General features: G+C 38.9%; 2 protein-coding genes across 2 annotated transcripts in view; one reads left to right on the forward strand and one right to left on the reverse strand.

Annotated features, from left to right (window-relative positions):
* The window catches only part of rps27.2 (ribosomal protein S27, isoform 2), a 319,694-nt gene that overhangs the window by 36,479 nt on the left and 267,031 nt on the right, over window positions 1-16,184 (reverse strand). The gene's annotated exons all lie outside the window — the stretch shown is intronic.
* On the forward strand, window positions 1,411-10,142 carry slc50a1 (solute carrier family 50 member 1). Its single transcript, XM_072460438.1, has 6 exons — window positions 1,411-1,637; window positions 1,825-1,902; window positions 1,993-2,116; window positions 2,897-3,058; window positions 4,907-5,026; window positions 8,756-10,142. Exons 1-6 carry the CDS (start codon window positions 1,570-1,572, stop codon window positions 8,861-8,863), a joined length of 660 nt encoding a protein of 219 aa, XP_072316539.1. The 5' UTR covers window positions 1,411-1,569; the 3' UTR covers window positions 8,864-10,142.

The following is a 16,184-nucleotide window of genomic DNA, read 5'->3' on the forward strand; positions in this document are numbered from 1 at the left end:
AAAGCGACTTGTTGGTCTTTCCATAATCACGTCACGGCTCAAATCCCCTGCAGATGATCAAATAATCTCAGAAACGGTGGCAATGTAACACCTACGTATCTATACAGTGGGTCAACACACGGGGAAGCTCTGAGTGAATGAGGAGACTTAACATGGAGGTATTTACTGACCCGAGGCTCGACGAAACGCTGTACTCTGAATTATGTCATACTACGGCACCGTGCAGCGACGGACGAGATGTATTTACATTCCAAGTCAAGGATGTCAGCCCAGAACGCAAGCTAAAATGCCAAAGGAGGGAACTCGTTTAAAAGGTGAAACTATGACGTGCTTAAAGGCAATGAATGAAACCTAGTCAAGCCTTTACATTTTGTATATCAAACAAAAACTGTGTGGCCAAATATGTTAATTACACACTAAGAATAACAGGATAAAGCAGCAAAACTTAAGGATAATATAAGATAAGCCTTTATTTGTCCACACAATGGGGAAATTTCGGTGTTGCAACGCAAGTAGATACAGAAGCAGGAGAACAGATAACTTATAGGAAGCTTTAAAAAACATTCTTAATAGAAAAACTCTTATAAACAAAACTCTTAAAGACAAAACCTCTCATATTCTTAATAAGGAATATAAATTAAAATTAAAATATCATAAGACAAAAATAATAATAATAGTGGCAAAAGTAAAACACTCTAAAGGTGCACTGTCCATGAAGATGATACTTTTTCTAACGTACGACTTTTTTAAATTGGAAATAGTTTTATTTATTTTATTATTTTTGACATTTTAATTTAATAATGCCAGCGTGTTAAAGTGTCTATTTGCATGTGTTTTAGAGTCCATGTAGCTCAGATAACAAGTAGGATTATCAAAATACGACTACAATTGTTTTTTTTTATACCCAACTAGTCACGATTTGTCGATTAATCGCTGCAGTCCTAACCCATGGTATGTTCCACGGTATGGCATTTCAGTTCTCCATCTCCATGAACACAAGCAGATGATGCTACAGGTCAGATGAATGCATATTTTTCATTGTATATATATTTATTTTTGTGAGTGGCAGACTATCCACTAGAAAAGTTACATTGTTCACCTTTAAATATGCATTGACCCTTTAAATATGCATTGACCCTTTTCCAGGGCTGCAACTTCTATCAACAATCCTACTGTACATGTCATCAATTTATTAATCACCTATTAAATCATTCAGTCAATAAGCCGCCTGAATAATTGTTATTGAAAACATTTTGACGTTTAAAAGCATTCAGAAAGCCTCTTTACAGTACAATTCCTACTTTTTTTTTTAACATATTCACCTGTTTTTTATGTTTGCTTTTATAAATAAAGTTCGTTGAATAGAAAAAAGAACTGTGTCACCTAGCAGCCAATCAGAGTGCAGGAAAAAGTACTCCTCTCGCAAACACGGAAGTCGGCTGCAGAAAGCAAACGTCAGCACAAGATTGGCTGCTTTTTTCATTTGTTTATCGATTTGTCGCATCTAACAAGCACTGCCATCGATACTCTGTGCACTGGTCTGTTTACATTTATTTTTTATTTCGCTCCATGGAGTTTTTGTCGCTTCTGTCATGGGCCTGCATCGTTTTCACGGTCGGAATGTTCTCCACCGGACTGTAAGTTCTATTCCTGGACTCAAAAACTAGGCTCGGCGTTGCAAAAATAAATACCGTGTGTACTTACATGAATGCTAAACTATATGAAGAATACCGTACGCACAGTGGCGTGGATAATGTGCCGTTCACTTGACAAAATCGGTGCAGATTTGTGTAACTTTACTGTGCGTGTCCTCTTTTCTTTTAGGTCCGACTTGAAAAAAATGCGCGAAACCAAAAGTACCGACAACATCCAGTTCCTCCCCTTCCTCACCACCTGTCTTAAGTGAGTGTGCTGCTGTCTCCAGTCATTTATGTGATGCTCTCATAGTGTTTCAGCGGTGCTCGTGGTTTGATGCTCTTCTCGTTGCCACAGTAACATGGGCTGGTTGTATTATGGGCTCTTAAAGAGTGACCAAACCATAGTCTCGGTGAATGTCATCGGTGCCTCGCTGCAGACGCTGTACATCATCGTGTTCATCCACTACACGAAGCAGAAGGTGAGCAGACCCATCTACTGTGCCCTGTCCCGTCCAGAGCTTTTGTTTTTGAAAATTAAATTGGAAACATTTGACAATTTTGAGGCCCCAGTCAATGTATATACGCTGTTCTTGTGTCCTTTTGCAAGACCGGTAATCACAGACCATTTGTTTGCTGTGTTGGCTGGTGTATGAGTGGTTGTGTGTTTATGAGCAGAGCACAAATGCAGGACAATAACCCAGGGCCACCGCCGCTCCCATTAAGCACATAAAGTGTAGGACAGCAAGTGCTCTGAAGGGAACCAACCTGAGCAGGAGGTTTAGACTCAATGCAATAAGATAAGATAAGCCTTTATTTGTCCCACAATGGGGTAATTGCAACCCAAGTAGTACATACTAGTAGTACATACATACAGAAGTAAATAATAAAAAACGGATAACTTATAAAAAACTTTTAAAAACACTTATAGCTCTTATAAAGCACTTCTATAATGGGCTATTTGTGCTGCAGCTGCACTGTTTTACAATTACACATGGCACAGTCTGTCTTTAGTTCTTATCATTTCAAACTAGGACTCAAGCGTCTGTTTGTGAAGGCCTGTGAGGTGTTTTTGTGACATTGGGCTTTACAAAACTAAACTGAATTGAGAGACCAATGCCACAGACTGTGATACTGAGATAAGAATAAGACTTTTTTTTTTTTTTTAAATGGTCTTTAACAGTTTGAAGAACCAGACTTACAGTGCAGCATTAGAAGGCTCTTGCAGTTTAGCTCTGACTTGCTTTGGTGTCGTGTTGCAGAAGCCGTTCCTGTCCAAGACGCTGGTCGCTGCTGCAGTGCTGGCCGCCGGCTGGTTCTACTTCTCCACGTTTCTTCCAGAAGGAGAAACTCGGCTCAATCAGCTCGGCCTGACGTGCAGCGCCATCACCGTCAGCATGTACCTGTCCCCGCTCACAGATCTGGTAAAGCAATGCACTACGGTCAATAATATTTGTGTTCAGTTTAATTGTCAGTATTAAGATTGAACTTGGCGATATCAAAAGGGAGAAATTCACTTGTTACGACTGTTCTTAAGACACAAACAAGTGCAGAAGTTAATAAAGACGTGCATGCAATCAAGATAAAGAAAACGCCGCACTAAATACATACAAGCAATAACGGAGGTAACTGAAAAGTGACATTTATGTGTATTAGGCACATTTTTAAGTTGTTTATTGTGTTGATTTGTGTAGCGCCTCACAACACTGAAGGTTACTAAAGAGCCTCCAAATACAATATAATAAATCTCAATTCAGAATAGTTTTATACTATTCTGAATCAGGAATAAATTAGAAATAAATTACACATAGTGATACATTTAAAACGAATGCATTTGCATTTCAAAACTGAAATTGATCAAAACGGCTACAAATAGACCACATTTCATCAGTTACGTTCCAATTTCACAATGTTTTAATGTGGAATCTGAAACGTGTTTATTGTCACAAAGCATCATGTTTTCAATAGTTTTTTTTTTCAGCTATATTGACAATTATTCACACTTTATCTACTATTACCATTCCAATGTCAATATTACATACAATCCATCTGAAAAGAGCTCGAGTATCATACAAAATGTCAAATTAAACTCAGAAAACTGACTTTAGGCTGCACGTTTCTGTCATTTATTTTTTACTCTTCTCTTTTTGAACCCTATTTATTCACTTTTCCCCTACAAGATACACTCTCATATCTCCGCCAACAATTGTAATATTATTCATTTTCCCCTGGTGTAAAACACACTATCTATGTCACAATAACCTTCCAGTGTCGACTGTGACCTGTGCACGTGCATTTGTCCCCAGTGAGTCTTTGATGCCGTCTCTTCTCTTGTCCACTTTCCTGTTTGTCTCCTTCTCTCCTTCAGCCACGTTTCCTGCCTTTCTTCCTCTCATCTGCTTTATCCTGTTATTCTCCGCGTGGAACTATCTCTGCCTTTATAACCTTGGTTTCAATTTACATGCGTTTTATATCTTCTACTTTGCCTTTTGTTGACAAGTACGAGTTGAATCACAAAAATGACACCATCTATTTTAGTAGGAGTGTGTTTACTTATCGGGCCTTCATTATTTGACTAGTTTCTTTGCATTGCTTTTAGTCTTATTTATGTGGGATATTTTGTGGGAGTATTCCTTTAACAATATTCAGGTATAGAAGATATTTTTGGTACATTTGACTAGGGCTGTAGTTGACTTAAAAAGGGGTAAAAACTATTCAGCGTCTCCATATATCTAACCCAAATCTGAATTATTTATATGCTGGATACATCTAAATGACCTTAAACTCGTGATTCATTCCAATATCTTCAGCTAACTCACTCCAAATCTTCTTTCTTTTTGGTCCCATATACATCCTTTTAATCGAAATGAAACAATTTGTCGACCAGTAAAAATGGTTTTCGTCTGAAACAACTAAATAACGGGGGAATTACAGCCTCACTTTTGAGAAATGTGAAGGGAAATTGTGCAAGAATTCCACTTCATCTCTGTTTACAGTGTTTTGGCATGGTTCATTAGAGAACAATATACCTGATATTCAAAGTTTGCAAAATGTCAAGTAAGTTAAATGTATTTCCTGCTACATTAATAATACATCTGTTCAAATCAAAACCACATAAAACAAGATTATTATTCTGAAGACAAGTCATTGTACCTCATGTCTGTTTGTATTTAGTACTTCTGTCCTTGTAAATGACTTTTTTAATCTATTGTAAGCTCTGACTCACGTGTATATTATGGCTCCTAATAAATGTGTTCTGTTCTCTCTTTTAGGTGACCATTGTGCGCAGCGGCAACGTGCAGTGCTTGTCGTTCCCTCTCACCGTAGCAACCTTCTTCACCTCCACTTCCTGGGTGCTCTACGGCCGCCAGCTCAACGACTACTACATTGTGGTCAGTGACGCATAGTCGCTTTTTAAATGCTTTGTATGAACCTTTTTTCTGTCTGAAAAATGAAAATCAGCTTGAACGAAGTATTTCGCTCACTCACAGTTGTGTTTCAGACCGATTCGTGCATATTCGTTCATCCTCCTGCATTCAAAGCTCATATCCCTGTACGATTAGGGCTGGATACTGCCAAGTACCTCAGAATGCAAATACTGATGGACAGCACGAAAAAAGGCTCCTAAAAGTTTACTACATTGATGTTTTTGTTATGTATAGTCACGAAATGCATTGGAATTACAAGTTCATAACGCCATTACAATCAAAACACAACTGTCAAATGAATAACACTATTTACTATTTACACTTTGTAGACTCAGCCTTATTAGGTATTAAACCTGTTACCACCCACCTGCCGCCGGCGAGCATTTTCTATATCTCAAATATTCTCTTGCATCATCACTTTTATTTCCGTGGTCAATACCAGCAAGCCATACAGCATTTTAAAGCTTATTTTCTCAACAAAACGAATATGTCATTGATTTACTTTGAATAATATGCCCCAAGAAGCAATTGCCAATAGTTTGTGAGAAAGTCTCAACTTTTACAAACGCATGTCCTACCTGTTTGCTGTTTATGACGGACGAAACGGCTTTAATTCTGTACATCCTTGTGCTCAGTCTGTCCGTAAGGAACCCTTGAAAAACAATATCCACTTGTATTTTTCCTGAAGTTATCTGATTTCGAGATATTGTCAAGTAAACAAACTTTTCTTTGTTTCTCGCCGGCGCATTTCTCCGTCCATAACAAATGACCTGTTTGACCTATAAAATAATGTTGGATATCCTTCTTTTCCTCAGACTGTTACCTACAGAATGAGACCATCCACGAATTTTTCTGTCCACGGGTTTGTTTGCTACAGCCTCCGCAAAAAAAAAAAGCGCCGCTTGCGACGCACATGGATTAGTCTGTTTACATCTAAATAGCGCCACATGTGAGTGACGTAGAAGAATTTGATTGACATATTATTATAGCCAATAAGATTAGCTTTAGAAAGAGGGGCGGGACAAAGGCCTTATTGACACAGAATCTTCTGTATTATCGTGCGTAAGGCTCCGGGAAGGCTGTAAAGAGCCAGATTTCTCGGCAGGATTTTGCGCATAACGTTTTCTGATTTTATTAGCCTTTTGGACGTGCATTTTGTTAGATATATGTATTATTTTACCAATACAAAAATAAAAAAAAATATAGCCGCAAGCGGCAATGATCGGCCCTCGCCACACCGCCGCCACGCCGCAAGAGGAGGGGGCGCTAACGCGCCCCAATTGTCCTTTTATTACGCCTACTGCTGAATCTGTGACGCTGTCACATCTTCTCCCCTTTGTTTTAACATCAAAAAGCTATTTTATTTTGAATTCTTGGCAAAATGTGCGGCTTTGCCGCACAGACACCGTGACTCTTTGAATAAAAATGTGAATAACTTTTGACGGTTCACCCCTGAAGATGAGTCTCACCAAATTTCAGGTTAATAGGGCTAACGCCCTAAGAGGAGTTCGTGAAAGTCTAAAGTGTAAACATGTTCTGGCGATTTCCCCATTGGAATAACATGGGAGGTTTTGGTCATCGCTACGGCAAAACCATAACAATTATGACATGGGTCTCATTGACTTTTTTGATGGGGATGCTAAAATTGAGTTGTGTGTCAAATTTCATAATATTTCGCAAAACTAAACATTTAACCTCCATATAAAATCTGTAGGGGGCGCTGTGGTGCCAAATGAATTTATTTCACTTCAAGTACGTTTAGCGCAAAGAGTTTAACAACTGATTCTAATTTGACGCAATTCGGACTTTATCTGCGCAAAAGGCAGAAATGTTAAATTTGGGAGATTTCTGAAATTCTAGCTAAAGTTTGCGGCTTCGCCGCACAAAGACCGTAAGAGGTATCAATGTAATTTGAATAACTTTTGATGTCCCACTCCTCAGTAGCATTTTCACCAAATTTCAGCTTTTTAGGGCCAACGTTTGTAAGAGTACGACGTTTGGAAAAACTCCCGAGTCCTGCTTAGCCATTTTTGAACCAATATGGCCGACATTTGGTTGGGTGGACGGCGTTGCCGTAATAATATTTTTTACTTCTCTTGTCACCATCTACCTCTGCGCCAAATTTCATGATTCTATGATCAGATTTTTTTGGGGTCATTTCCTATCTCTCAATGCATTTTTGGTACATTTGGGGGCGCTGACGCGCCATTTTTTTTTTATTTTAGAAAAGGGAAATGGCCAGAATGTAGAGAGGCACGATTTTTAGAGGTGTGCAAATTTTTGTGACTTTTCGTCAATGTTCACTGGGTGAAAAATAGGGGGGTTGGTCCCGAGAAGAAAGAAAGAAGAAAGAAAGAATAATATTCCGATGCGAAAACAATGTTTCCCATTTTTCAAATATCATAAACTATACATTTTCGGAAAGCTCTCGCACTTTCCTACCTCATGGTGTGGGTCCCTGGTCACTGACGGGTACTTTCGTTAATTTTGAGTGGGCTCCGCCCACTTTGTGTTTTTGGCCCTCTATACAGTAATAATGTTCAATTTTTGCATTACATGCTTATATGCACGGAACATGCAAGAGATGGGGAACGTATTCGTGAGCTACTTAGCGCAAATAAGTGCTTCGCGGTCGTCATCCCAATGTAAAGTGCTCGTTTAGTGCGCACTTTTGCACGGGCTTTGCCCGTTTACAACGGTAATGTTACATTTTCCTACTACTAATTAGTATGCACGGGGCGTGCGTGAGTGAAGGAGTGCGTTAGTGAGTGTTTGGAAGTGGGCGAGCGCTTTGCGCTCGATTTCGTGCGCACTGTGTGCACTTAAGCACTTTTTATATATATATTTTTTTTACCTCTATATGGGAAATTCATGGGTAAACTCATATTTACACATTTTCACATATATTGTTTTTAGCAGTTATAATTGGTATTAGTGGCCTACAAAACATCCAAATGTATGGTTTTATGATCATAGAGGAGCTAAAATTGTAATAAAACAGTTTGGCACAGTTGGCACATATTTGGATCACTTGTTCCGAATATACTTTTTGATACAAAAAGGTCAACAGCACCAAAATGCCTGTTCCTAGAGATCCGAAACTTTACACAGTTGTTGTCAACAAGATAAACATCATGTACAGTGAACAACATATGCACACAATGAAGTATGTCATGCTCAGAACCATTACAAATTGACAATATTCAGGCGAGACTAAAAAAGGATGTTTTGTTTATGTTTGGGCCTCTGTAGTGTAAGTTCTGAAGCCCTGACAGTGTTGTGTTGACATGTGCACATCTGCAGAAACTAGAAGGCCTAAGCTTTCTAATGATGCATCACACTTGCATGTAGAACATAAGATCCTCTTTTAATAAGCAATGCCATTTGGGTATGTCCAACCATTGTGCACAGGGCGAAAATAGGTGGATGGTAACAGGTTAACGTGTATTTACTGTGCAATTTTATAATGGATGTATGTAGTTTGAAAGTATCACAATACACAGATCTGCGTCTTGCCAAGAGGTCCAACACCATGTTTTGCCGTATTTTGTGTTCAGCCCCACTGTATGAGCGCAGTAATCATATTTATACTTTAACTGTTACGGATGTTTATTAATGTACCAATGTGACCAGGCAAAAAGCCGTAATGCCGTAGTAAAATCGCATCTTGCCTCGTCTCCTCTTGTGTTGCAGATCCCCAACATGCCCGGCATCCTGACCAGTATCATCCGCTTTTATTTGTTCTGGAAGTTTGCCTCGACCAGCTCAGGCCCACCTGGTTACAAGTCGATGGCAATGTGAACAATGAACCGTAGAAGTGACGCGAAACGGGAAAAGTGGTTACAGTGCAATGTCCCGTGAACTTTCAGAGAAATTAAAGGAGACATATTAGGCACGCTCAGCTTTCGTGAGAATTTAACCATGTTGTAATGGTTTTCCCCTCATCGTTAGCTTATTCAGGGTTGTATTTTGTGATTCGTACATATATGGTACTCACGCCTCCTCTCATTTCTTCATCCATGGCCCTATACTTACTCTGAGAATCAGATACTAATCAGTACTAAAATCTAATATTAATCTATACTGAAACTAGCATAAAAAAATTGCAAAATCACACAAATAGGAAAATTTGACCAGTTTTAGAATGATAAGAACTATTATAAGACCACATGGTAACACAAAAGTAAAAACATTAATTTGTTAGGAAAAATACAGTTAATTGTCAGTTAGTTAAGTATTTTTATTGTGGTATGAAAATATAAGATTTTTTTGCCCGGAATATTTCACAGTGCGACATGAATCCGTTCGAGTGTTTGTATTGCGCAAAAATACCTGTGAGCGCGTTTACCTAAACACAGATCCGACCTCTAACTTGGCCTGTCCATCATTAATATAGTTAAGTTTAAATCCATACTGTTGGAACATGCACTTGCAAACCGAATATATAGATAAGATGAAAAGTTACTGGTACGTCCTGCACTATTTTAGTTATTTTTGTATCAGTATTACAGTTTACAATGAACAAAAGGTCACTCAGTTATGACTAAATACCCTTAAAAAGCATAATATGTCTCCTTTTAAGCTTATGTTTTTCAGTGTTTGTTGTGTCTATGTCCGTAAGTGCCTTTTACCAGCCCGACTCTGTTAAACAATGGCTTGTGTCGCTCAGCTGGGTCAGATTAGCCAAAGCAAATCTGCTGCTCTCGTTGTTACATTGTTACTTTGTGTGTTTGGTTTTTCTAAACGCTGTAGTAACGCTAAAGAAGCTCACCGAGGGGACCATGAACTTGTAAATCTCGCCTTATGGACCTTGTAACCTTCACTCAATGTTTACAGCAAATCAACACTAGTTAAATATTAATAACTTTTATAAAATATATCTATGAAGCTTTTGATACCGAGCTACTTTCTGTTCGTGGTATTTTTCTAAGATGTTTTTCATGAGATTAGAAATATCGGCTTTGTGTACAAGAATTATGTGGCCAGGGTTAAGCTGTTTAATACATATGTTCTCTATGTAAGTTATTTGTTACAGCCAAATGTCTTAAGGTACTTTGTGAATACATTTTACTTGAGAAACTATGACTATGTTTTTGCTTATTTTTCATTCATTATATTTGTATTTAGTGAAGTATTATTAGTTGCAAATGAATATAAATAGCAATTTGAACAGTCAATATCACAAAATTGCAAAATGTACAGTTATTTAAGGCAGTCAATGTCACTTATTTGAAATTTAGTCTATTTTAGTCTTGATGTGGACTTGGTTTTGTCCTGCTCTAATCCTTGTCCGGTCCATGTTTAGTTTCGGATTTAGTATCAGTTTTGATGTGGTAATGATTTGAATTTTGTATTAGTTTAGCTGCTCATATTCCAATATTCTGTCAAACGCATGCCCTCGTGTTTAAACGTACCCTGTGAACAGAATCTGGATTTCAAAAGCACAAAATCTTTACAGTAATCGCAATATTTCTCTTGCTGCTGTGACTTGAACTCGACCCCGTTAGTGGCGTTCTGTGTTTTTGCTTTGTAATGAGCGTGTTCACAGATGAGTGGAGATTAGTTTGTTTGTGTGAGATGGAGGCAGAGGAGACAAAGGCCGTTTGATGGGACGGCGGTGCGACTCAGCGTGTTGTTGGTGCGGGTTTGTGTGGATAGAGAGAGCGGCCAGTGGTGGTGGGAAAGGCCGGGCCAGAGTTTCTCATCCCGGGACCAGGTCTGTGTGAGGGGGGGTCGGAGGGTGAATGGGGCCGGTGCTTCCTGAGCTCAAAGGGGACGGCCTCCTCACGCAGAGCACAGACACAGTGTGTTTTTATTGTAGAGCTTGGGCAAAGAGGCTCAGATGAAGAACATATCATTTACTCCATAAACAATGTGCTGTATATACTTTAACTATTGGCCCAGCAGCAAAATGTGCTTGTCCAAAGGCTTTGCAGAGGAATGTAGCTATAGCCTCATGTCAATGTTTAAGGGATATTTGTTGATCAGGGTGTTGATTTGTGAAAGGGCAGTTTCCACTACCATCACTGTCTATAAACACACTGAACCCAAGTGACATTTTATTACATAGAAAAATAAAATCCAAGAGTCTCCACCCAAGCACTACACGCCCAAGACATATTTCCCTCTGAGGAATGAAAAGTATGACTTCAACTCAAATTTAAAACATAAGTATCCTGGACTAGCTTTTGTGTTGTTGTTTCAGATGAGCATCAAACGTGGAAATCAAAACCAATGAAGAGAGTAGCATAATGTGATTCAGATGGACTTTTCCTCAGACACACGGCACCTAAAGAAACCCAACAATATCATTGATTCATAACCTTAAATATAATACACTTACTTCACATATAAATGAATAAGTACATGTTTGAAAAGGAGTGGGTGAAAGTGCACTTATTTACCCCTTATCCCCATTGTCCCGTAGCAAAGTTTTATGCATTCCATTTCCTTATTATTTGATCAAATATAGGCCTACATACAATCAATACAATATCATTACCCTTATTAACGTACTTAACATTTCCATCCCTCTAATATCTCTTGAAGACAGGCCTTCTTTTAATTTCTCTGGCAAACAGACAGATGTAGAAACTGCTGTATTTCCTCGTCATGCATTTACTCCATAATCATGGAAAAGTGTTTTATTTTTCAGACAAAACGATGATGCGTGTTGGACAAGCTGGAACAGACCCTGCGCCTCCCTGATCAGATCTGCTATTAGGAAAGAGAGAATGATGCTGCTTTGTAACAGTCAGAGACATCACCACCGCCTCGGGAAACAGATGAGTCATCGAGCAGGAAAACACAGAGTTAGTCCATTGCATCAGAAAGGAGTGAGCTTTCCCCTACTAAAAGTAGACAGTGAGTCAATATATGTGTAAACGTATGTGACTCAAAACATATGGAACTTCATAACAAGAAGCCATTAGTCATAACCTCTTTCATATTCAACAGCCTACACAGGAAGACAACAACCTATACAGGAGGACAACAAACTACACAGGAAGACAACAAACTACACAGGAAGACAACAAACTACACAGGAAGAAAACAAACTACACAGGAAGAAAACAAACTACACAGGAAGACAACAAACTACACAGGAAGACAACAAACTACACAGGAAGAAAACAAACTACACAGGAAGAAAACAAACTACACAGGAAGAAAACAAACTACAGGAAGACAACAAACTACACAGGAAGAAAACAAACTACAGGAAGACAACAAACTACACAGGAAGAAAACAAACTACAGGAAGACAACAACCTACACATGAAGACAACAACCTACACAGGAAGACAACAACCTATACAGGAAGACAACAACATATACAGGAAGACAACAACCTATACAGGAAGACAACAAACTACACAGGAAGACAACAAACTACAGGAAGACAACAAACTACAGGAAGTCAACAAACTACAGGAAGACAACAACCTACACAGGAAGACAAACAAACTACACAGGAAGACAACAAACTACACAGGAAGACAACAAACTACAGGAAGACAACAAACTACAGGAAGACAACAAACTACACAGGAAGACAACAAACTACAGGAAGACAACAAACTACAGGAAGACAACAAACTACACAGGAAGACAACAACCTATACAGGAAGACAACAAACTACACAGGAAGACAACAAACTACACAGGAAGACAACAAACTACAGGAAAACAACAAACTACACAGGAAGACAACAAACTACAGGAAAACAACAAACTACACAGGAAGACAACAACCTATACAGGAAGACAACAAACTACACAGGAAGACAACAAACTACACAGGAAGACAACAAACTACAGGAAGACAACAAACTACATGAAGACAACAAACTACACAGGAAGACAACAAACTACAGGAAGACAACAACCTACACAGGAAGACAACAACCTACACAGGAAGACAACAAACTACAGGAAGACAACAAACTACACAGGAAGACAACAACCTACACAGGAAGACAACAAACTACACAGGAAGACAACAAACTACAGGAAGACAACAACCTACACAGGAAGACAACAACCTACACAGGAAGACAACAACCTACACAGGAAGACAACAAACTACACAGGAAGACAATAAACTACACAGGAAGACAATAAACTACACAGGAAGACAACAAACTACAGGAAGACAACAAACTACACAGGAAGACAACAACCTACACAGGAAGACAACAAACTACACAGGAAGACAACAACCTACACAGGAAGACAACAACCTACACATGAAGACAACAAACTACACAGGAAGACAATAAACTACACAGGAAGACAACAAACTACAGGAAGACAACAACCTACACAGGAAGACAACAACCTACACAGGAAGACAACAAACTACACAGGAAGACAACAACCTACACAGGAAGACAACAAACTACACAGGAAGACAGCAAACTACACAGGAAGACAACAACCTACACAGGAAGACAACAAACTACACAGGAAGACAGCAAACTACACAGGAAGACAGCAAACTACACAGGAAGACAACAACCTACACAGGAAGACAACAAACTACAGGAAGACAAACTACACAGGAAGACAACAAACTACACAGGAAGACAACAAACTACACAGGAAGACAACAACCTACACATGAAGACAACAAACTACACAGGAAGACAACAAACTACACAGGAAGACAATAAACTACACAGGAAGACAACAAACTACACAGGAAGACAACAACCTACACAGGAAGACAACAACCTACACAGGAAGACAACAACCTACACAGGAAGACAACAACCTACACAGGAAGACAACAACCTACACAGGAAGACAACAAACTACACAGGAAGACAACAACCTACACAGGAAGGCAACAACCTACACAGGAAGACAACAAACTACACAGGAAGACAACAAACTACACAGGAAGACAACAAACTAAACAGGAAGACAACAACCTACACAGGAAGACAACAACCTACACAGGAAGACAACAAACTACAGGAAGACAACAACCTACACAGGAAGACAAGACGACAAACTACACAGGAAGACAACAGTACATTAACTGCTAAACATATTATTTCAATAAGTGTCTATAAAACATCTAAATCATTTAAAGTGCATATGACTGGTTCAACTTTATATTTAACAAAAATACAGTGAATGATTATGTTTAAGATTAACTTGAGACAAACTTAAGACCTGTCATATGCACTTTAAACATTCATTCTTTTTCGACCGCTTGTTCCCGTTAGGGGTCACAGGTGACTGGATCTTATCCCAGTGACTTTGGGCCTTAGGCGGGGCACACACTGGACAGGGGCCTGCTCGTCGCAGGGTTAGTGACATATGCATATCTTTAAACAGTGGGAGGAGCCTGGGGGAGGAGACATGCAGATTCCACCCAGAGAGATCAGGTGATGTTGGTCTGGCTCAGGAATCAAACCCATGATCTCCTCATTGGGAGGCGAGAGCTCTAACCGCACTGCCACCCCATGTACTTTGCATGCAGCACCTCACATGTCATAATCAGTTAATAATCATAATGTATGACCTTATGCAGTCTCATTACACATTGTTTTGACACTTCTGCTTTAAAGGGACGCGACACGCCCATTTGAACAGACAGCGGCTGAGTTTAAAGTGCCAAAGGGAAAATAGCAGCTGGGTTCACGTCTTTGGGAGCGCTCTATGTAGTAACACCAGATCTATGTTTTGTATACAAGTGTGTGGCGTGTACTGGAGAGAGAGGAGAGCGAGGGAGACGCAATCAGCTGAACAATGACTTTACCTCATAAACAGGATCTGGCTGTTTCCTGCACCACAGACTTGTCTCCTTAAACAATACACACGGCCCGACTCCTGGCGTTTGCGCAGACACTGTAGTCATTGTCAACACTGTAAATCGTGTCTTTTGCAAAATCTTCACGTGTCTATTTCGGTTTTAAGGACGCTTCGGAGTAGAGATGGGTTTATATTCAGGGCGTCGTTGTTTATGTTTGATGATCTGTGCTGGGATCAGTGGAAATCCAAGGAAATGCACTTGTAAATCTGTTGTATTAGATAAAGATTATGCAGGTGACATAACAGCATTCTGAGTTTTGTTGCTAAAAAGTGTCCACAGTCTGATAAAAGTCTACAACTCTGATAAATATTTAGTTTTTATCATCTAATAGACAGTTAAATATATAGTTTTTATCACACATCTGACGAAGAAAATCAAATAAACCAAATAAACAACAGGAACATTGCAGCTACGCTCAGATTTAACTTTGTACTGACTTTGTGATGCGGAAATTGTGATTTTGAGGGGAGTTGAAATGTCCTTTATCTCCCCCTGCCGTCAGCAAACAAGCTAGCGAAGCGGTGTAAAGTTAATATATGCAAAAAAAAAGCTTCACTCGGTCGTAATGTTGAGGAGCATTTTTCAAATCAAAGAATGCGCGCAAACCAGGTTCATATTATTTATGAAACTGAAAGAAAAGATGCAAACAAGGTTCAAACGCACACAATATATTATAAAAAGTATTTGTTTTGGACATGTAACATTTTAATATTGAGTGCATTGACTAATAACATAAACAAAAGCTGTGAAAAGAGTTGATTGGAATTGACAATACAAATTTGCAGTGAAATAATATACACGTGGATGGAGTCTTATGCACAGTTGTGATTGAAAATGATCTGGTTGTTATTAGCACAAGAATCAAAAACACATTGAAACATTCTGCAGTCCGCCCCTGCACGTTCATGAAATACGCCTTTTGTTTCTCTCCGTTAAAGTACACAGAGAAGGCTCTTAAAACGACCTAAAACGACCTTGCACACAGCATGGCGCATGTTTATCAAGGTATTTTCAGCGCAATAACACCTGTAACTGAATGAATGCTAAAACATATAGTAGTTAACATGATTATATTAAAGATTTGACCAAAAAAATGACATTTATAGTGTTACTTCCTGATTGGACATGATGTGACATAGGTAGACACAATTCTATAACTGTTACTTAGCAACCATTTTGTAAACAAGGCCACAAAATTCATAAAAATGACACTATTGTTAGGATTTAATTAATGTTTTTGTTTGTTGTTTCCTGTCATTTTCAAAGTATTTTTAAAAAGTTTTTCTTCACTTCACA

This window comes from Eucyclogobius newberryi, unplaced genomic scaffold (assembly GCF_026437365.1).
Source record: "Eucyclogobius newberryi isolate DKJ021-1_F unplaced genomic scaffold, fEucNew1.0.hap1 SCAF_3, whole genome shotgun sequence".
NCBI classification, from domain to species: domain Eukaryota; kingdom Metazoa; phylum Chordata; class Actinopteri; order Gobiiformes; family Gobiidae; genus Eucyclogobius; species Eucyclogobius newberryi.